This window comes from Micropterus dolomieu, linkage group LG17 (assembly GCF_021292245.1).
Source record: "Micropterus dolomieu isolate WLL.071019.BEF.003 ecotype Adirondacks linkage group LG17, ASM2129224v1, whole genome shotgun sequence".
Taxonomy (NCBI): Eukaryota; Metazoa; Chordata; class Actinopteri; order Centrarchiformes; family Centrarchidae; genus Micropterus; species Micropterus dolomieu.
In genome coordinates, this window is record NC_060166.1 from 26,034,967 (window position 1) to 26,058,629 (window position 23,663).

The following is a 23,663-nucleotide window of genomic DNA, read 5'->3' on the forward strand; positions in this document are numbered from 1 at the left end:
TTTACAATATATATTGATTACATTAACAAGATTTTTATGTGAAATTATATAATAAAACTCAATTATGAGCAGCACTCTACTATAAATTTTAAGCCTGATTATTTGTATAATAGCAGTTTTCAACTATATTTAAAAGCAATTTAATTGCTTTTACAGGTGTATATGTTCTTAATTAAACAATAAAAGCCCCAAAAATTGCACAAGATTTTATGTAAAATTAAAGTTACAGACTGTATTGTCATTATGGAATATTATCATATTTTTACGAGTGGGTTATTTACTGTTTTACGGTATTTTTCTGGCGCCCCAGCTGCCGGAATATTTCCGTATTTTTACGAGTTGGTTATTTACTGTTATTTTACGGTATTTTTCTGGCACCCCAGCTGCCGGAATATTTCCGTTCTTTTACAAGTTGGCTATTTACTGTTATTTGATGGTATTTTTCTAGCGCCCCAGCTGCCACAAAGTGTTCTTTTTCTGAGGCCTGAGTGAAACACTAAAAAAGCACCTAATGGCCAGATAGTGGGAAGTACCAAGTCAAATGAAATTAAAAACAGCATTTACCTAATTATCTACTGTATGGTGTCTATAAATACACATAACAATGACAACAACAAAAAAAATGAAAAACTGAATAAATTGATTTTCCTGAAATTAGAAATTTTGAATGTTCTATGCATTAAAATGTTATCAGTGTTTCTTCTTTCTGTTGGGTGTACTATAGCACACTATCTGCATATGTAATTTCTGCATAAATGGAAATAAACATTTCATCACATTATCAGCTCATGAGTTAGCGTGGTGCCACCCTGACAGCCCATCATAAACATTCACTCATCAGACAGTGGACGTGTGAGTGATTGTGTTGTGCACTGTGAGAATTGTTCACTCTCACACATATTATTCAGTGTGAGAAACTCTGTATTGTTGTTTCTCGATTGCAGCCTGTCAACACATATCTTATCTGTCCTCCCATTTTAGAACACCCTACATGGATCTGGCCCCTAATTAGAATCAGAATCAGAATCAGAATCAGCTTTTATTGCCAGGTATGTGTACACATAAAAGCAATTTGACTCAGGATTGTAAATTGCTCACAATGTGCTTACTCATACAAAAATAATAAAATAAAAATAAAATAAAATCAGACACAGACTTCAGTGTAGACAACACAAATATACACACTATGAACAAAAACAATATAGACATATTGCCAAATAGTGCAGTGAGCAGAGTGCAAAGGATGCAGGAGTATGTACATATCGGAGGTGGATGTGATATACAGGTACAGGTACATGTACACAGTGCAATGAAGCATAGTGCAAAGGATGCTGGAATAAATTAGTATAAGCAGTTTGTGTAGGAGTTATGACTTGAGGTAGGTGGATTGGTATACAGTATCTACAATATGACAATAACAGTATGAACAGCACTGAAATAGAATGGTGGATAAATAATAAGTGTTAGCCAGTAAACAGGTGGCTGATTACAGAGTTACTGGGTTATTGCACAAGAATTGTTCCTGACACCATGAGTCAGAATCAGCTGTTCATCAGAGTGATGGCTTGTGGGAAGAAACTGTTCCTAAGTTTGTTGGTTTGGGCGTACAATGCTCTGTAGCGCCTACCAGAGGGGAGAATTAGATAAGCAAAGTGACTCATACCATATCAACAAAAGCCATCATCACTAACACAATTTTTGAGACTTTCAGATTATTCGATCCCTTGTATACATAGACAACCACATGGGCCCCAGTGAATGGTGCTATTATGGCAGAGACCATTAGTTTCGGCTAGGTTGTATGGTACCCATCTCCTCTGTGACATTGGGTTTCTCCACATAATAGGTGAAAGAAAGTTGCAGAAAAGGCTACCTGAAAGGAGTTGGTTTCAAGAAGGAAAAATTGCAGACATGGTGAGGATTATGGTAAGAGAGACGCCATAATTGTGATTGTGAAAAGAGAATTTAGGTCATGATATAAATGTGTGCAAGACATGTATCATTCACTCAACTCTGTAGCGTTACATAAGGATCATGCAAAGTCATGCTACATCATGTCCTCTAATGATTTCATCAGTAACACTGGTGCATTTACAAAAGGTGGGAAGTAATGTTGTACCTCACAGTGAGATAAGATTGCCCTACATCTGCACTAAATGGCTATTAATGTTCAGCTTGTTCTCAGACTACTGCAGCTGTTGATTTAAATTTATGGTGATTTTTTGGGGTAGATTGCAGGGTTTCTACACAAATACCCAGTCATTTTTATTTTGTCTAATGTTGATAAGGGTCTAATTATGAATACTTTTGCTAATCTTTTTTATCCTCATTTTGCATATGTTGTCATCCTTTTTTCAGACCTTTCCCCTTGCCATATTAAATAATTTGTGTTGCCTTGAATACTCACAAAAATGGTGCTTGTCAAACTGAAACTGACACATAATGCACATTAATCAGGAAGCATATGACTCACAAATAAAAACTCAACAATTTGCTGTATTTGTAATTGTGATTTGCCTCCTGATTTGCTGGTGTTAGTTGCAAACACTTCAAAATGGAGGAGGAAAAGTTTGACACTTTTCAAGAATATTTTCTTAACAACCCTACAAACTAGTTCCTCAAAAAAGACTATTAAGTTTAAGCAACACTTTTGATACTGTCAAAACAAAACAAACAGTACAGGCTGAATTTTGAAGTGTTTGTGTTGTTTTATTCACCTCCTTGTATCTCTAGACCGATCACTGCTAAAACCTCCTTTCATTCATATTCATGACATAGTATTTTGTTTTACTTCTCTAACCTCTGTCTTTGGTGAGGTTAACTCTAACATGTCCCAGGGCATGTATTTTGTCATTAAAGGGAAACCATCTGGTCAGCATTTGCCTCCTTTAAAACTAATTGATGACAAGATTGAGTAAATAGCTGTATGTAAGTAGAAGTCATGCCCTTATTACATCTTTTTCCCCCATCTGAGTATACATCTACACTGTCAGCAAACCCATGTTGTCACATCTCAGCTTATCTTTTTCAGAATTCATTTTATGGAAGACATTAAGACACAGTTTTTTCTTATTCATTCACACCATGTAACCCTTGAATGGAGAGAATCTATTTTGTTTTCCTTAATTAAATCAAGCAAACAGTACTATGATCTGAAGAATTACTCTTTGAAATGAAACAAAGAAATCAATCTTATAGTCATCTCTGTCAGGGCAGAGGACAGAAGACAAGGGTTGAAAATGCAAACAGTAAGATGAATGAATGTTGTAAATTAAATTTATATCGAGTAATACAGTGTCAATAACACTCTTGTCCATCTCCCCCTCCAAACACCTTTTTCTCCGGTCTATTCCCGTAGGACGTCCATTCCTCTGCCTTTGTATGACCGATCCATTCCTCTGCCTTTGTATGAACAACAGATCAATCAGTGATAGAAAATCAATGTTAGCCTGAGAGCAGCTGTGGAGAGCTGGGAAAATGTTTAACGTTTTAGTTTGTTATTGCAGGGAACAGCCAGGCATGATGTTTATATGTAAAGGCCTCTGGAGTATGAGGATTTAATTAACCAATGACAGCTGGGATTTCCATATAACATATCTCAGAGGCCCTGGGCCTCATCATTCTATCTCAGGTCAAATCAGCATGGACACTGCTGCCAAATACCATTCAGATTTAGCAATGAGCCGTCCTTCACATTCCCACTGAGAACGTTAAAGGAGTGTCATATAGCTGGAAAAATAAAAAAAAACATTTGATTCACATCTTGAATTGGATAAATTCACCTCTTTTTCATGATGCACTGTTTTTGTATTGTGTCTGTAATTATACTACCTGTCTTTTCTACCCCACTGATCAAATGCACAAATAAAGTTGAAGTATATCTTTAATTACACCAAAGTAGTACAGGATTGAAAATGTTATCCAAGACAATTTATGAAAACACTGGTGAACATTATTAGTAAGAGTAAAAGTGTGTGACAGCATGGTTGTGCATTTACTGATAAATGACAGAAGGCAGCATTAACAGCACACTACTACCATCTGGTGGTAAAATGTAACTGTAAACTTGTTCTCTGTAACCACTTCCCACCGTTCCCACAAACTCACAAAATTTGAAGTGAAGGGAGTTCAACATATATATTTTATTTATCTGGGGAAAAGACAGTAAAATAAATCCATAAAATGTGCATGGTATATAATGATATCCTAAAATGTGTCAGTGGCAACTTTGGTCATTAGGTGTTTCCTTGTGTTCTTTTCTGGCCTTAGTAGGATTATGTAGCACTTTGGTACAAAGATGCAGCCCAGCAGTCCATAACTGGAGGCCAAGATAGCAAATACCTCTGTGACCGTAGAGTACTTCCCTGGAGAACTGATGTAGGCGGGAACAAAGGCTACCCACACTGAGCAGAAAATGAGCATGCTGAAATTGATCAGTCTGGCCTCATTGAAGTTGTCCGGGAGTTTCCTTGCCAGGAAGGCCAATAGAAGGCAGGCGCAGGCCAGCAGACCAATGTAGCCCAGGACGAGAGCAAATGCTATGGGTGAACCTTCGTCACACAAGAGAATGACAATAGCACTCTCACGTGGGATCAGTTGCCGTGGAGAGGGGGGAGCTACAACCAGCCATACTGTACAGATTATAACCTGCATTAAAAAATAAAACATATCTTTGAAACATTTGAATAAATGCTCCCCTAAACATTCAAGCACATATAATGCCAGCGGTCCTTACCTGGACCAGTGTACAAATGGTAATGATTGTCTTTTGTTGTGCAGGCCCAAACCATTTCATGACATTACTGCCTGGATGTGTAGCCTTGAAGGCCATTAACACCACGATTGTTTTCCCCAGAATGCAAGAGATACATAGGACAAATGTGATCCCAAATGCTGTGTGGCGCAGCATGCAGGACCACTTAGAGGGCTGGCCTATGAAGGTCAGAGAACACAGGAAACACAGAGTCAAGGAGAAGAGCAGCAGGAAGCTCAGCTCAGAGTTGTTGGCCCTGACAATAGGGGTGGTTCTGTGACAGGAGAATATGAAGACTACAACACAGGTGCAGAAGGTGCCAATGAGGGAAATAGCCATCAGTGTGATGCCCATTGTGTCTCTAAAGGAGAGGAACTCCACCTGTTTAGGGACACAGGCTGTCCTGTCAGCACTGGACCAGAACTCAGGGTGGCAGCGCACACACTCTATGGCATCTAAAGGAAAGGCAAGAAGTCTTTAGCTGCTGTACTGTGGCTTTTCCTCTGAAACTGATTTTTAAACATAATGTGGGCTAGTTAATTTCCTTACCAGTCTGATTGCTAATCTCCCCAGCTTTGCAAACCACACAATCATGGCAACAGATAGGGAAGTGAGGTCTGATTGCCTTTCGGGTACCTGGGGCACAATTGCTGCTGCATACTGATAAGGGAACCTAAGCAAAAGAGAAATGCATTCTACAATGGTCACAACTCAGTCACATAATGAAAATATTACAGCACAAAATGCAATTCACAAAACATTGTTTTATTCTGTAAAGATCCCTACTTTGGTTTGGTTGCCGATCCATACAATGTTCTGTTCCTGGATCTGGAGTTTTTGCTTTCCAACTGTGGTTGTCTCATCAAATTTTCCAATAGTGACAAACTCCATTTCTCCATTTGGTCTCAGCTGCCAGTTGACCAGGTCATACATGCCTGCAGGGTCGCCATTCTCATCAAACTTGGTTTCATCACCAAATGAATTCAAGTAGTCCACCTGTTTTATGTAATGAAGTAGCTATGGGAAGAAGGGACATACGATCACATATTACTACTCTTACTGTTAAGAGTCGTATTACCAGTATCTCTAAACACTGTTTTAGCATGACTGTAACTTTTTTAAATGTGAACTAAATTAGTGAGATGGTACCTGCCATGGCTGTATATTGTTTGCATCTGGACAGGCCTGCAAAGGAAATGGTCCTTTTGCTTTCACACAGCTTCTCGTAGCCTTGAGTGCATGGGCAATGGCATACACAGCCTTATAGACATTATAGGAAATCCTTAGCTGTGACACATCTGAATAGATATTTGTCACACTCCCCAGCTCTTCTGCTCCAGAGCATGGAGGTTTACCCTCAACATTACGCTCCTGACCTTCAGCCTGCAAACTCAGGCTGCATTGAAACACCTCTTCCCAGAAGGGTATCAGGAAAGGATCTTCAACGGCATCTGGGCTCAAGGGATGCAAGCGAAGCAGAAAGTCTTGCAATCCAGGGATGCGTGCTCGTCGAATGGCAAATCCCATAGAACCCTGGAGGATGTGGTGGTACTTTTTAGGGGTGGAGAGGACAGCATCTGTGCTCCAGGCCTCACTGGCCAGCCACTGTGTGTCAGTAAGCCCCTCGCTAAATTCAAGAGATATGTAGATGGCATTTTTTGTAAAGATAAACATCAGAAATTCTAACTGAATAAACTTGAATCAGTAAATAATAAATAAATAATAAAACCAAAAGTTGATTGCATTTTGTTCGTGTTATAAATGCAATAGCGCTGTTGAAAATTTGTGAAAAAGCGAGAAACATGCCTGAGTGCTACATCAAACAATGCAGCTGCATCTTGTTCTACAGCAAACACTAGAACCACACGAGTCCCAGAGGAGCGGATCTTAGAAACAATAGATGAAATGGCAGTCTGTGCTCGGTTTTTAGGGATGATCTCATAGAGGGCAACACAAGCACCTAACTTTCTAACCTACGAGAGCAACAGGAGAAATCAATGACAACTTACTTCATTTTATGTTCACAATATGTTAAAAGTTACACACTGAAAATTATAAAATAGCCTGAAGTGACCCACCTCATCGACAAAGATGTTTGCCCCACCACGGCCATAAGCATCATCCCCTGCAATCACACCCACCCAAGTCCAGCCAAAGTGCTTGACAAGTTGTACAAGTGCATCTACCTAGAGGTAATAAGAGGAAGACACAAAGATAATAATTAACTTTGTTTCATAAATGAAAATGTGGACATGTTTTGTTTGTGTGTAGAGGTTACATTGGGAGTAATCAAAGTGTCTGACGCCTCTAACCTGGAAAAGGTCACTGGGCATGGTCCTTAAAAAGGCAGGAAACTCCTTTTTGTCACTGAGACAAGCACAGCTGGAGAAATAACTAACCTAAATGGAAGACAACAATGCTCATCATTAAAACATTCTTAAATAATGACTTTGACTTTGACCTCTGCTGTGGCTTTAACACAAAGTAAACCACTGGGTCACAGTTGTTGAATAGCTATGACAAACATACCTGTGGCACATGGAAGACTCCCAGGAAACGGGCCACTACAAGAGACTGAGTAGAGCCTCCGTCTCCTATCACGGCTGGTATGGTCCCATGACATGTGACTTTACTCTGTGTCTCTCCTTCAACCCCTGAACCTTTCTCACTCCCCATTAACTCAATGACAGCCTTCAGAGCTTGATGGGGTGTACTGCATGAGTCATAGATCCTATAGCCCAGTGTGATGTTGGGAAGAAGTTTTCCATCTCTGTTAATCTCCTCGATGGCAAAGATCATAGTTTGCATCCAACGAAATGTCCTAAGGTTAAATCTGGAAGGAGAGATGATGTCTTGAGGCAGTTATACATTTTAACATAATTATATGTGTGCAGCCCTGTAAGAAAATAGTTTTATTTCAGTCAACATTGCACCCAAAACATGGATGCACAAAACTATGGAAGCAAGAGTTAAGAGATAACAGTTGCTTAATCAAAATTTTGCTATGTGCAAATTGAGGACTAGCTAAAAACGGTTTACCTGGTGCACTGTATGGGTGGAGGCGTAGAGGTGAAGGACAGACTGGGCTCCACCACCATGTCATGAAGGGAGAAGAGTCCCCCCAAGATGATGTCCCCCTTTTTCTCCAGCACAGGCAGGGACATCGAACCTGGGATAATTTTGCATAGTTGGCTCTGGTCTTGGTGGGTCTTGTGGGGGAAAATGATATACCATAGGACACTCAAAAACAGAAGCTCAGTCCTTCTCCGTGAAAGACCATTCATCCAAAAATGATTCATCAATTCTAAACAGTCTATAAAGTCAATATCACATACTAACCGTGAACAACCCTGTAAGCATCTAACAATTTGTCAGTTCTCATTTAAAAGCAAGAGCTAGTCCACAGAGATGCTGTCCTGTAGCCTTTATATGCTACCAATCTCATTTCACAAGTGTGAAATTGACCTAATTTCTCATGGGCTTCTGATCAATGGAAAAACAATTTCATAGTAAGTAACAACAATAACAAGGAAGTGGAATGAGCACCTGACCTTAATGAAGAAAGACATGAGCTGTGTCGTGTCACAACACTATGCCTGACTGGGCCTTACTCATTCTTCAGTGATGTGGAGAGACAGGCAATAGACCCATGTCACAAAGGGCTGCTAAACTACGTTACCTTTGAAACACATAGACAAACACACAAACAAACCTGATACACCTAGTGAACTACTGACAAAGGAATCCAAAACTTTTAAGTATTGTTCACAATCATAAATAGAGAGGAAGATATGATGAAGTATTGTATTGTTTTGAATGTACATTTAATCTGAGCATATTACATTGTAGTGTTACCTGACATAAAAAGTAAACATTATGTAGTTATTTGCTTTCAAAATAATGGTAACTTCACATGAATCCAGGAATTTGTCTTACTAAATGTTTAACTATTTTTACAAACTGTCTATTAATGTCTTAATGTCTTATTAATATCCTTCTGTGGGGTTAAACAGGTTTAATATAGAAATTAATGAGTCTTTAGTTGTGCATATCATTATCAGGACAAACCCTGCAGGCTACAAAACAGAACACCAAAGAATGCATAGCAAAGATAATTTTACATACTGTATGTTGTAAGAGTATCATGAGTCATTTCAATTCAATACTTTTTTAGTATTGAAATATTTAGAGGGTTATTATTTTAGAAATCCGTTGAATTTCAAGTCTGATCAAATTTGATTCCTTAGTTACAGTGTTGTTGGAAAATGTGTAATGCATATAGGTAAACCAACAGTTAACAAGATGCAGCCATAACCAAAAACTCTCTCTCTTCATTACTACATGTCAGGCTTTGATGGAAAAAAAATCTCTCCAAAACAGAAATTGCAACTGTGTTTTCAATCTGAAACATGTTCACACTTGCTTGCAGTGTGTGTTCAAAGATCTGAGTCATGGTTATGGTCCAGAAGGTTATCTGTGCCTGTTGTGTTGTTAGCCAAAGAATCGACTTGTGCACACCCGTGGTCAAGGAGGTGAAGAAGGGTGATGGGCCCAGGTGACTCCTTAAGCAGCAGTATTGGGATGCATAGGGCTTCAGCTTCTGTGGTTGCCAATGCAAAAACTTGGGTATGGTAAGAGTCTGTGAAGACCATTGAGAAGGGCTTTCAGTTGCCCTGTTTTCATCAGGACAACTGCTGACCCGGACAGAGGATATTGTTCGACAGTGGAAGGAACACTTTGAGGTACGCTGGGACAAGAAGATCTACTGGTGGATCAATGCTGTGTCAGCAGTAACACAGATGTTGAATCAGACCTGACATGGTGAAGAGGGAGCTGTGCCTGAAAGGCAGGGTAGGCAAGTTGCTTCTAAAACACTTTTTGTCATATTAGTTGAAACTGTCTATATACACCAATGCATATTAAAAAGTTAGGTGCACTGAAAAAGAGAGTATAAAAATCGGCTGGTTGTAGTCTTCTCAGGGCTGCGGTAAACACAGCCACTGGTTCCATTCGGACCGAATACAGTGATTGGCTGACTGACTGTCACTCTCCCTCGCTGCCATGGCTACCAGCCCTGCTGCTACAAAAGCTGCCCCCACGTGCGCACCCGGTCAGCTCGCTCAGACCTGACGAGCGAAGCGGTCAGACTGGTGGGTGATATCTGCATGGCTTTTCAACGATAGTGACTACTGAGGAACACAGAGGGGCTGACACAGCGTGGTGGCTTTATTTCTGCTGGAGAGGTAATCTGGCTTTTATCAGTTTGATGGTAATTTGTTACTTTCATCGCTAGCAAACGTAGCTACCTACGCATAGAGCTAACGGTAGCTACCTACTTAGCATACCGCTAACTGTTGCTCTGAGTGCAGACTGGTGTAGGAGCCAGAGTAGAGACGATAAATTCTATCTAGCTGTAGGTAAGCTGGAAAACAGCAGCTGTGTTTTCCCGACGCTAACATTACGTTAGACAATGTAAGTGTAGCCTGTGCCGGTTTAGTTATTAACCATATAACTTAGGTTTATTGTTATACTATGTTTACACCTAACTTTACGTTATCTTTACCTTGTATCTAATCTGTTTGTGTGATTATCTTGTGTCTGCAGTTGATGTTTGACTGTGTTTGACTATGTTACTTTTACAAATGTGGTGATGTAGCTGTGTGTTTGTAGTTATGAAAAAGACATTTCAACGTTAGTATACATAAACAATGATGGCTAAATGTCCCCAAGTATCTGTTTCTGGTATAAAAGCTACCTATAATATAGTTTGACATTGTTCATAGCTAAACCTACTGTGGGAAAACCTTTTATTTTAAATTGTGCTGTTATGCCTTTACTTATTTTACCAGAAGTAAAAAAAAAAAGCCCTATATGTTTTATTTCTACTGTGCCCTCAGGTCACCTGCAGATATGGAGTCTTTCACAGCCCTGTACCTCTCACCAGTATACGCTGAAAGAACATTCATCTACATGATATTTTTATTGAAAAGGGGTTTGTTGTTCTCTAACAGGACATCTGTGTCCACATTACACACCAGGTCAATGTACATGACACAGATGAGCCGATGGCTGAAGCAGAGCTGTAGTTGTTATAATCAGTAAACAATAATAAAAAAGTAATAACAATTTTTGACACCCACAGGGCTTAGGGGGAAACACCAGAGAAACTTTGAGACAAGTACACTGGGAGACAATAGACTAATATTAAAATATATATATCTGTTCATATGCCGTTGTTGGAGTGCGAAGCTCGACACAGGTATGTGCTGCTCGGCTTGCACCTCGTCCTTCCCGTCCTGCCTCTTCTTCCACGGACCCTGGCAGCCCTCCCTCCTCTGCTTCGCCTCGACCCCGGGCCTGTCCCGGTCCTGTCCCGGTCCTGACCCGGTCTGTGCTTGGCTCTAGAGTGCAGTTCTCATCGGAGACAATAATGCTGTCACAGTGGAAGCTCTAACATGCAAAACAACATACATGTTATGAGTCTAACACAAAATTCACGTTCGTGTAGTGTAACTGATGGAAACGGGAAAATGTCTATCAGACTGTTTTTAGCTTTGCCCAATGTTACCGCAGCTGTTAGCACAGCTACCTGTTGCTACCAGTTAGCTAGCCAGCTCGTTACTGAATCAAAGTCAGTCGTTTTAAACCTATCCAATATTAACATGCTAGCTTGATAGTGAGTACTAACAACCGGGTTATTTGTTTATTTTCATAATGATAAAGTTAAATGTTTTCTTACCCCTGATGTGAGCCGCTGCATCGTGCTGCCCTCCGCTCGTCACACTGTGCTTGTCCTCCGGCAGAGTCGGCAACGCGCATTCACATGTTTTGGGGGCGTGGCTTTGAAAGGATCCCAGAAGGGAGGGGGTGGGAGTTTCTCTGTTGGATACTTTCAAAAATGAAGCAGTTTCTTGCTAGTTTCTCAAACTTACCTACCCTGCCTTGAAGTCAAAGCTCTGGATTTACTGGCTGTTCTATGTTCCAATCATCACAGTCAAAAGCACTGGGTAATGACCAAAACTACGAGATCATGGATACAAGTTGCCAATTTTAGTTTTCTTTGCAGGGTCTCTGGACTCATCCTTAGAGATAGGATAAGAAGGTCAGACGTCCATAAGGGACTCAGCGCAGACCCACTGTTCAGTTGAGGTGATTCAGGCATTTCATTTGGATGCCTCCTCCCTGTGGAGGTATTCGCGCCAGGTCTACAGGGATAGAAAAGAAGACACTTTAGGGATTCCATCTCACACCTGGTAAATCAACACCTCTGTCAACAGGATTATAGCTGTTGTGCCTTCACTTCACACTAGTTGAAATTAAAATGACCCGGTCAATATGCATGTCTACAGTACATTCAGTGAATTGGGCTCTGCTGGATTTGGGAAGACCAATAGCCACCATTAAATTAGATTTTAGGACAGGTTTTAGTGGTTTTGATTGATAGAGGCCACTGTCCTGCTCCGTCAGTTCAGTGTTGTGTTTCTCACAACTTTAAAGGACAGGGTATTTTATACTTACCACCAGTGGAGTGAACTCAATTTTCTCATACAGGATTGGCAAAAGTGAATTATTCATCCTATCTGTCCCTCCAAGCTGTTTGCTAATACAAAGGGACCAGAAGAGAACTACACCAGAGACCTGCGCATTGGCTACATGGTTTTGCATGTGTGTGAATTGTTGGTCCCCTACAAGTCATTTGAGCTCACTCTTCTAGGAGTATGATTATTTTTATGGGTCTGTTCGCTGGTAAAAGACTTGCGTGGGGGCTTCACAGTCTTTGTACTACATTTTTGTTAATTTAGTTTCATTTCTTTTAAGGGATATATTTTTAATTTGCTTGGCTACTCCTTGTTTCCTCATCAGCCAATAGATAAGGTTTAGTGGCTTCAAACCAGATTCGACATAAAGCCCCAGCCCGGCCTCATTCCCAGGTCATCAAATAGTGACGCTTTGTCACGGACCCCAGCATCAGATGCACCAAGCTGCCAGAAAGCCTTTAGGATGTCATTTAACATAGTATACAAAGCGACAAAATCAGCATAAGAAGGTTGTTGGGGTGGATGGACGGGTAAAACAAATACAGGGCATTCATCCAGGAGACAGAGGTTTGTGTCCCGTGTAAAACCAAAAGTCAACAGTGATTATTAAAAGTTTTAAGTTACATAACGTTATATCATGTGTGTCTTTTATTTATTTTAACCCAAACCATGACCTTTTCCTTAACATTCCTTAACAAAATAGTTTTGTGGCCTAAACCCAATCAAACTGCAACCGTTTCACGACTTTAACCATGTGTTAAAAATGCATCTGTATTTGACAACCTGGAAATGAGAATGCATTGGAGCCCACTGAATTGGCATTGGGGCGGTGTGCAGACACTGCAGTATGACCAGCAGATGAGTCTGCCCCACATGTTTGGAGGAAAGTGGTGCTGACCAGTCTGGGATGGCATCCCTTCTGAATGGTCAGAGCATGACCAATAACATTTTATTGTTCTCAGTTGTTATGCCTTCAGAACAATGTATTAAGAGCACCATATTTTCTTCTATAAAATTGCTTAGTGCTTCCAGTATGTCATACCCCTCCCTCCTCAGGTTTTCTGTCTATCCTGTCACAAACGGATCTGGCAAATTGCCTTAAAATATGTTTGATTCATTTTCTTTTTCTTTGTTGGTTAGGCTTTCATTTTAAAACTCAGTACTCAGTTTGCTACATTTAAGCCTGCCATCAAGACTAAAATGGCAAATCCCTAAACACCTTAAATGGAGAAGTTTGAAAGTACTGCTGACCCCATATTTGTTTTAAATCCTTACGGTAGTGTATTAGTGCAGACAGGCGAAAACGTATGACTTTGAAAACGATGACGCAGACACTATGTTTGGCTTCCTAATTGGGTCTTATCAGCCATGCAAAGCAAAACACAATGCTACTGACAATGTTTTTGTTTTTATATTTTATTAAAATATTTTGTACTATTCAAATACTGTGCATGCCATCGTATTTACTTCATTCGTCTCTATTAGTTCTGTCTTCTTTAGCCAAATTTTCTGCAACTGCGGAGTAGACAATCGGCTTCCTGTTTACACCGGTACAAGCATGCCCAGTGTAACTGAATGTCCACTTCAACTGTGTTTTCAGTTGTTTTTATATAGACAGAGATATGATTATTCCGTTCTGATATGCAGCTAAAATGCTGGTGTGGAAGGAGATCCTTTTTTTTTCACAAAAACATGTATCCTTAGGGTTGTGCATTTGTTACACTCATTAATTCAATTACTCAGTCATTTATGCTTTGTGTTTTCTGTGGAACTAAGCAAAGCCCAAAATACATGTGGGTGTTTTCATAATGATGAGTTTCACAGTGTTAATTTAGTTTATACTGATGTTCATTTTCAAAAGCTTCAGCATAGCATACAAAACAAGTTGATGGTGAAAATTTTGACATGTCACCGTATTTACTGGCCTACATATTCTTATATATTAAAGCTGCACCATTCAAGGTTCACATGCCCGCTGGAGCGTTCCCTAAAGTGTGTCAGAACAATATAGGTCACATTAAAAGCATCTGCATCAAGAAAACTTTGTTTAATTTTCAGAATGAGAGTTTCATGACCAGTTCACAGTTGAAGGACTGTCACAGACATTGACTTGTTTGTGAACTTGCACATCGGGAATATCTTACGAGCAACAACTGTTGGTTTAATTGCAATCAGTCATGAATAACAACATGCACTGAAGCGTCACACACACTTGGGAAAACTTGTTATTGTGTATATTCTGGAAGGGAGGTGGCCTTATGGCATCATCCTAAACCTGCCAATTTACCTTTTACCCAGAGGGCTGTGGGGAGCAAAGACTCAGTTGGGCATGCAGAGACAAGCAAGTGTTTTCGACAAGACTGATGACATCTGGCCCCAAAGCAATGAAACAGGAGCTCACCAGGTGTTGTGTTGGAAATTAATTAATTTAGAGTTTTAATGGAAGGTTATCTTGTCACTTTCAAAACAAGTTGCTCACATTAATTAGCAAGACTACAGCAGATTCATTATTCGGTACAGGCTACACTAATTAGTTTTTGGATATTGGAGAGAATAAAATATAATCTTTATGTTAAATGTCACAAATCTGGCATGTCAGAGCCTGTTTAACACACTTAATGCAAGTGCAAAAAATAGTTATTGGGATTTCTTATTTAGATCCTTTTGTCTTTACATACTGATTTCAGTGAAAAGACAAGAACACAAACACTGCACAGTACCACTCCAGAGTAAGCCATATACACTAAATGTCTCATGACAAAATATGTACAATGTACATGTGTAAAATGTGCAAAATTATCATAATAACATGAAATAAAAAGCTTTGAGCCTAAATCGAGACAATAAATAATATAAATTTCATCTGTTTATCAAGGGATCAACACAATCTTTTGGGGCAAAGTAACCTTGCTTCTTTATTGAAGCTTTAATGGATCTTGGCCTGCTCTCCAACCATCCCTCACAGGACCTTTTGGCTAAGTTTGTTGGCTGAGTACATTCTGGCCCAAGAATTTACACAGCTTGGCTTTGTTCACTGAGTTGTAACTCTAATGTCTGCTTGTTGACATTAAATTTCAGTCAGGTTTATAGTATATCTGGGCAGACCAAATACAGATTTTCCTCTACAAGCCCCTTTATATGTTGTTCTATTCATACATCCTTCAGAGAGATGAAGCAGCCTGGTTACATCAAAAGCACCCCCGAATAATCTGATATCATCTGCCAATGTCATATTTGGCAAGGACCTCTCCAGGTGTCCATATAATCACAAGACAGCCAGGTGTTGGGCAGAGAGAAAAAACTCAACACAAAAGATGACCTTACACAAGTCCTTCTGGCTCTGCTGCTCTTTGGCAAACAAAGCACTAGTGTGCTTTTAAAAATTTCAGTCCTACTGGAAGTAAGTATTGGTACTTCACATCAGATGATGTTTCTCTGTATTTGTGAAGGTCACATAATGTGATCCTTTGATTCATGAAGCAATGTCAGATTTCTGAACATTTTTAACTCAGATGAAAAGCAGTGCACAGTGTCCTCTGGTATAAAGTAATCTTTATTATAGCATTGAATTGAGAAAAACATTCAGTCTAAAATCATTTTTAAGACACGCAGCCATTGAAACTATAAACCATGCCAAATGAACTGTCTGAACGCCTGGGTGAGAATCAAGGTCATATGGTTTTAAAGTATTTGTACCTACATAAAAGAATCTTTTTGAACACTATGAGCAACTGTCAGGATTTTCTCTTCTACACAATTCTCGGGAGGAACATCACAGGGGAAGTCCAAATTTAAATTTAGATCAACTTTTTAACTTTGTTATAATCTCACTGACTTAAAGTGGCCATGTTTTCAGAGGCCTCCAGTGGTGAGGTAACTTTCCAAGGCTATGCTCGCGCACATGCTCAAATTAATGAAGAGCACTCGGCGGAAATGGATGTAGTCATCGTGACGTCACCCATTGTTTTGTATATTGGCATCTTGAAGCCTCAAGTTTGGCAGATTTTTTGCAACTACCTACCGGATGTGACCATATTTGGACGATGCTAGAAAGCTTGGTTAGCTAGGTGCATCTGTAATTCACATTACCTGTGATTTTAACCGTGATTCTAATTTTGGCTAGCTAACAAAAGTCTTAAAACAAAACGTACTCAGGTAAACTCTCACTGCAACATTACAGTACTATTTTTTATCAGCCTGATAAACTGAGAAAAGGTGAAAAGGCTGTGTATCTGAGTATTGGTTAAAACAACAATGAATCTAAATTGAACATAACGAAGCAATCCTTGCCAGATCCATGCTAATCTAGCTGGCTGCCTCTGCCTTGATATTGGATAGAACAAATCATCCTGCTACCGGCGTTAGCTGGCAAGCTAATGTTATCTAACTTGAGCCAACTAAAACACAAAATCTATTTAATTCACATGATTTGTAGTAAGGTTAGCTTACATGTCCAATAGGATGAAAGCCAACTCTGGGTCGGTTTGAAAACAAGGCAGAGGTCTCTATTACTCAAATGCCTTTCTGATGTTAATCATGTTTTCGTCCGATGTCCATCCAATTCTTGTTTAGCCTGACTGGCTTCAGCACATAAAAGCTTCTTTTTTGTATCATTAGCTGCAGTGTTGTTGCTGCAAGTAGCCTACAGTTCAGATTCATTTGGCAAGAGACTCCAACTCGATTTCTTCACATAGGAAGCATCATAGAGGGTGTTACAAGCAACTGAGAAAGCCAGCAAATGGATTATTTGTATGTGAGGTTACAACATGTTCGCAATACAAAGTGATAATTTCACTAAAAAACTACACGTAGCCCCTTTAAACTGAGCTAGGTGAAAAAAAACTCTTAAGTGTTTTGAATTGAAGGCTTTAAATGTATGCAGTTGCAGTTGATTGTCCTTTTGTTATATACTTGCCTTGTTGGTCCGTTTCAGCCTTTATACTTCTCTTATCTCTTATTTTACACTTATGTATACATTCATATTTATATTTATCTCTTGTCTGTATATTTGTTTATATTCGTATGTTTGTTTGTCTATTAATGTGTCCTACTGTTTTATTGCCTTACTTTATTAATTTGAGTATTGTGCTTTCATTGTGATGGCAAGAACACTTTATAAACTCCTTCTTCTTCTTCCTAATAATAATAATAATAATAATCATCATCAACATCATCATAATGATTATAATACTAAATGTTACCATTAGTAGCAGTATCATCATCTTTGTCATTATGACAGCTTTTCAGCAGTTGCACAATAATGCCAGAAGATGGCAACATTGTCCATGGAATGGATATGCTCCCTAGTTTACAAAGCAAAGACTAGTGTGTGATTGTGTGTCTGTGTGACTGTACTTGTGTTTATCAGATTGAGGAGACACAACTGTGCTTTAAAGGTTAACCATTGCATTTTGTTCTTTTTTCATGAGTTTACTGAAAACACTACAGGTGGCAAGCTGAGCTTTTCAATCATTTAGCTTTACTTTTAGCTGTCTATATGCATTGTGCAACCTTGTTTGCGTGCTTACTAGTTTGTTTTCACTGTTAATCAACATGCGGTAGTAAGATGTTACAACTGACTCAGGTGTGTCCTGTGTTTCGTCGGCATATGTAGTCATTTTTAATCCTTATATGTGTTTATTTTCCTACTAACCACAAACATTGAGATGCATTCTCTTAATCCAAATATATAGTTGTCAGATTATGTGAGCTGCTCCACAATCTTTCCATGTGCTCCTCAACTCCATCAAACAAATTTAGGAGCCAGACCGTATTGCCCAAAAGTCACCTATGTTGATCATTTGGAAACATTTTTCATATTCATTATGAGGTTAGTGTCACACCTAAACTGTATGTTCTACTTTATTTATCATTCAGTACATCACGTTAAGATTTGATTCCCCCTCACACATTTTAAAAGCAAAAAATTTATAAACTTTCAATTCTATTCTAATTATTGAAGTTTGTTGAGTTCAAAGGGCAGCATCACAGTCAAATGGAAGTATCTTGACAAAGGCATAGGTTCTCCATTGGAGATTGATGAAGTGGATCATGATGCAACACCCGAGAAGGGAAGTTTCCGGTGTAAGGCGAGAGGAGAGGTGAGGCTGGAGACACCATGAACTCTAGAGGGAGTTTGTTAGTTTGTTAGAGGTTGTTATGTTTGTGAGTGGGAAGATCCTGAGGGGTAAGTCATGGTCAGGCCTGAGGCACCTGAACTTCACCACATGTGTTCCTGATAAATCAGCCCCCAAAGACATACCCTCTATAGTGTTTCATAAAACTAACATGCATCTCTACAAACACACAAACAACAATTTCTTTTTAATTAAAGAGGGCCTCTGAGGGATAACAGCTGACTATTACTCCCCTTTGTCTGAAAAATAACAATAACACCAAATTAAACAACACATGGCCCAATGCCTTGCTAAATCAGGTGTGTTGAATTGTTTATTTTGATCAGTTGTCAAAAGTGTAACTTTAATTCACATGTCCAAATGCAGAAAATCCCTAAAAGTGATATGGCATGTAATGTAAAATAACAGAAAATCTTAATGTGCCATAACATTTTTAAAAGTCATTTATGGATGATGTTGATTATTCGGTACACACAATACTTTTTTGTGTGGACCAGCGAAAGAGAGAGTGCAAGCGGCAGAACGGAGAGAACATGATAGTGAAAGTTAGTGGAGGAAAATATTTAAGTTATTTAGTAAGTTGTCAGTTTGGCAGAACATGTGCAGTGTAGGTCACAGTGTGTCCGTTAAGTCTGTTGTTTCCCCAACTCCTGGAAAAGCGAAGGCGGTTGGCGTTAGCTAACATCTCCCCTGTAAAGCACGTTGTTTTCTTTTTTGGTTGCAATGTAATGTTTGCTAAATTAGTACTGAGTAATATTAATTAACTGAGTGTCATTACTACCTAACTTGTCGAGGAATGAGAATACTGTACATCCTGATAGTTATATTTCAGTTTTCAGAGGAGTCTGACAACTGGTTGTTAAAGGAAGGACGCTGTTGACCACGGAGGAGCTGAGGCTACTAAAGTAAATCAGGGATGTAAAGTAGTCCTTTTAAGCAATTGAGGAGATGTTTCTTTTGGATTTTAATGTGCAAATTAAATGCTTAGTCATCACCTCCCTCTGAATTTTTATCAAATCTAATCATGAGGTGCCAAGAGATTCTTATCTCTACTGCCCAACCAGTATTTTTATTCAGTTACTTTAAAATGTTCTTTAAAAGGTTTTGTGGAGCGGTTGCCATGATATCTCCAATTGTCCACTGTATCTATTAGGGCCTGTCCATAGGCTCGCCATTTCTCTGTGACAACATCTGAGCCTCTTCTTACATGTTGTTATATGGTTGGCAAGAGGTCTTCTCTTGAGCAACCCTCTCACAACCCTGAGAATGAGTTTCCTTGATGAAATTAAGTTGTGTTTTTGTGCTAAACTGCAAAATGTTCAAAATTTATACAGATTGTTCATAAAGTGAAGAAACAAAAATAAAACTTTTACTTGTACACAAAATGTGTGTCACTTTACTTAAAGCAAACAAATACATGTTAAAAGTTCTATAATTAGTTCATGTGGTATTATGTCCTCCTGTAATATATTATACATTACTATAAGTTATTATTTCATGTTATATCACTGATTCTAAATTGTGACTAAAGTGTATTTATAACGAGGCAGAGTCGGTGGTTATAATGTACTATGGAACATGGTCGGAGATTCTGGGCACACAGTGGTATAAACTGGTATTACTATCAGTTATAAAACATTAAATCAAAAAGGTCATAATGACTTATGAACTTTGCTACAGCGCCTAGTGCATGTTTGTAAGTGATTATAACAATTGTTATAATGTCTTATGGACGTGTTATATTGTGTTATAAATATATGCATAAGTCATTATAGCAATGACCTTCATAGAAAGTGTTACCTATATAGCTTACTTCTGGACAATTTAATCTATAAAAATGAATTATATTTCATAAAGTATCATATGTTGTGTACAAAGAACTACAAAGAACTCCAAAGTAACTAGAAACTAAAGCTGCCATGGCATAATAATTTCATACAATAATTTCATGGCAAGGCACAATAACAATATCTTGCTTATCTCTGATTGGTTAGTAAAAGGCCAGTGAGCCTGGCCTCAGCTAAGATTATAAAACGTCACATTTATGTCTGCTTTGACCTGATCTGGATGGCTCTATCCCATCAGGGAGAGGAAAATGTCACATGTGATAACAGAGCTAGTTTTCATGGGGCTCCTTTTGGCATTTGGAACTGCGGAGGAAGAAGCTCCCTCCTGTCGCATTCTGGGGAGTCCAGAGTTCCCTCTGCTCTCTAAAGAGGGAAATGTCATGATAGGGGGAGCCTTCTCAATCCACAGCAAAATCACACAACCTCCACTTTCCTTTACAGAGAAACCAACACGTCTCACATGTTCCAGGTAATATGGGAGCACTGCTAGAAAAATAGTTTCTCTTGGTATTTTTCACAGTGACTACACAGTTGTATTTTTCTCTTTTTGTCTCAGTGTAAACCTCAGGGAATTTCGATTTGCCCAGACCATGATCTTTGCAATTGAGGAAATAAACAAAAGTGAATTTCTTCTTCCTAATGTTTCTATTGGATACCGTATTTATGACAACTGTGGCTCAACATTGTCCTCAATGCGTGCGGTGATGGCCCTGATGAACAGTAATGAGTGGACCGAGGGAAAGAGCTGCTCTGGTCAATCAGCTGTTCATGCTATAATCGGGGAGTCTGAATCCTCTTCAACCATTGTGCTGTCACGCACTACTGGACCATTCAAAATACCAGTGGTAAGAGGAATGGCTATATGTATCAATGTGTATATTATATGCAAAATGTCCTTATTGTGCTCTATCTTTGTTTATTCTCAGATAAGTCATTCAGCTACTTGTGAGTGTTTGAGCAGCAGGAAGGAGTATCCCTCTTTTTTTCGAACCATTGCCAGCGATCTTTACCAAAGCCGAGCCCTCGCCCAGCTGGTCAAGCACTTTGGCTGGACCTGGGTCGGGACAGTCAACAGTGACAGTGACTATGGCAACAACGGCATGGCCATCTTCCTTGCTGCAGCCCAGGAGGAAGGAGTGTGTGTTGAGTATACAGAGAAATTTCACAGGGCAGAGCCAGAAAAAATTATGAAAGTGGTAGAAGTGATCCGAAAGAGCACTGCCCAGGTCATTGTTGGTTTTCTGGCCCATGTAGAGATGAACAATCTTCTACAGCAGTTGAGTCTACACAACATCACTGGCCGGCAGTTTATTGGTGTGGAGGCCTGGATCACCGCTGACAGCCTTGTGACTCCCACCAGCTTTAGTGTGCTGGGAGGTTCGCTGGGTTTTGCTGTGCAAAAGGCCAATATCAGCGGCCTGGCTGATTTTTTAATCAAAGATTTCTGGGAGACAGAGTTTAGGTGCAAGGAGACAAACAGATACTCCATGACAGAAACATCAAATTGCAAAGAAAACCAGGATCTAATTGAGCTTAAAGATTATAATGATGATGTGGAAGAGCTGAGATACACCAGTAACATCTACAAAGCCATCTATGCTGTGGCCCATTCTCTGCATAGCATCTTAAAGTGCTCCAAAAGCCAGGGGTGTGACAAGACTGTAAACATTACTCACTGGCAGGTAAAAATTATTGATTACTAAACTGTTTATTTCTGAGTTCTTTAAATTAATGTGTTGACATATTGTCTTACTGCTTTTTAGGTGTTGGAGTCTTTGAAGCAGGTGAATTTCACCATTAAGAATGGGGACCAGGTGTGGTTTGACAGCACTGGAGCAGCAGTGGCTCGGTATGAGGTTGTGAACTGGCAGCATGGATCAGATGGCTCAGTCCAGTTTAAACCTGTCGGCTACTATGATGCCTCCCTACCTACTGGACAGAAGTTTGTCCTCAAGACTGAAGCCATAATGTGGCCTAATGGACAGACAGAGGCAAGTATCATAATTGACAGTAACACCTACATTTGTGTAATACAAGGCTTTGCCATGTAGTTTGACGATGTTTCACCTTGATTGCTGGTTTAAAATTTTCATTTTCTTTGTTTTAAAGTTGCCTGTGTCAGTGTGCAGTGAGAGCTGTCGTCCAGGAACTTATAAAGTCCTTCAGAAAGGAAAGCCAGTCTGCTGCTATGACTGTACACCGTGTGCAGAAGGAGAAATCAGCAACAGGACAGGTATATGTACCACAGACCTGATATATGGAAATTTGCACACATTGTTTGCTTGCCACACTCTGTGTATCATGCTAAAGTTTGCAGTGGTACAGTCTTTTATTTATGGTTTTAGGATGTAACTAAATTACAATAATAGTGACAACATTTCTATTACAGATTCTAATGACTGCAAAAAGTGTCCTGACGAGTATTGGTCCAATCAAAACAGAGATGCATGTGTACTGAAAAATGTCGAGTTCCTCTACTTCACTGAGGCAATGGGTATAATATTTGTATTTTTCACTTTGTTTGGTGTGCTCCTTACTTTAATTGTGGCCACTATATTCTTTATCAATAAGGACACTCCTTTGGTGAAGGCCAACAACTCTGAACTGAGCTTCCTGCTGCTCTTCTCCTTGACTTTGTGTTTCCTGTGTTCTCTGACCTTTATAGGTCAGCCCTCTGAGTGGTCCTGCATGCTGCGACACACAGCATTCGGGATCACCTTTGTCCTCTGTATCTCTTGTGTTCTTGGGAAAACAATAGTGGTGTTAATGGCCTTTAATGCGACACTCCCAGACAGTAATGTGATGAAATGGTTGGGTCCCACACAGCAGAGGCTCAGTGTTGTGGCTTTTACCCTCGTACAAGTTTTAATTTGCATTCTTTGGCTGAGAATCAGCCCTCCCTATCCCTTTAAAAATATGAAACACTATAAAGAGAAGATTATACTTGAGTGCAACGTTGGTTCAGATGTAGGGTTCTGGGCTGTGTTAGGATACATAGGACTTCTAGCTGTCCTTTGTTTTGTACTTGCTTTTTTGGCACGAAAGTTACCTGATAATTTCAATGAAGCTAAATTTATCACCTTCAGCATGCTGATGTTTTGTGCAGTCTGGATCACCTTTATCCCAGCATATTTTAGCTCTCCTGGGAAGTTCACTGTAGCTGTGGAGATATTTGCTATGTTAGCCTCCAGTTATGGGCTACTTATCTGTATATTTGCACCAAAATGTTTTATTATTGTACACAAACCTGAACTGAACACAAAGAAATATCTGATGGGGAAAACACAATCTGATTAAATCTAGACATTAGTTTAAAGGAAATGACCGTATAAAGGTTTCTTTTTTATTTCATGGCTTCTGGCTTGACTGGAGTTTTGGTATAACGCGA

General features: G+C 39.4%; 3 protein-coding genes across 3 annotated transcripts in view; 2 read left to right on the plus strand and 1 right to left on the minus strand.

Annotated features, from left to right (window-relative positions):
* Positions 1-4,206: 4,206 nt before the first annotated feature.
* On the minus strand, positions 4,207-7,947 carry LOC123985965 (extracellular calcium-sensing receptor-like). Its single transcript, XM_046073988.1, has 10 exons — positions 7,793-7,947; positions 7,283-7,586; positions 7,066-7,152; positions 6,832-6,939; positions 6,556-6,726; positions 5,903-6,376; positions 5,540-5,770; positions 5,303-5,426; positions 4,736-5,208; positions 4,207-4,647 (listed from the first exon to the last, which is right to left on the minus strand). Exons 1-10 carry the CDS (start codon positions 7,915-7,917, stop codon positions 4,207-4,209), a joined length of 2,538 nt encoding a protein of 845 aa, XP_045929944.1. The 5' UTR covers positions 7,918-7,947.
* A 12,693-nt stretch (positions 7,948-20,640) lies between these two features.
* Positions 20,641-23,572, plus strand: LOC123985920 (extracellular calcium-sensing receptor-like). The gene is made up of 6 exons (XM_046073913.1): positions 20,641-20,744; positions 20,832-21,120; positions 21,202-21,957; positions 22,039-22,266; positions 22,385-22,508; positions 22,665-23,572. The coding sequence occupies exons 1-6, from the start codon at positions 20,656-20,658 to the stop codon at positions 23,570-23,572; spliced, it is 2,394 nt and encodes a 797-aa protein (XP_045929869.1). The 5' UTR covers positions 20,641-20,655.
* A 53-nt stretch (positions 23,573-23,625) lies between these two features.
* Positions 23,626-23,663, plus strand: part of LOC123986124 (extracellular calcium-sensing receptor-like) — a 2,062-nt gene continuing 2,024 nt past the window's right edge. Inside the window, exon 1 of the mRNA XM_046074218.1 lies at positions 23,626-23,635. Within this exon, the coding sequence (XP_045930174.1) occupies positions 23,626-23,635 (10 nt within the window). The remainder of the gene's footprint in view (positions 23,636-23,663) is intronic.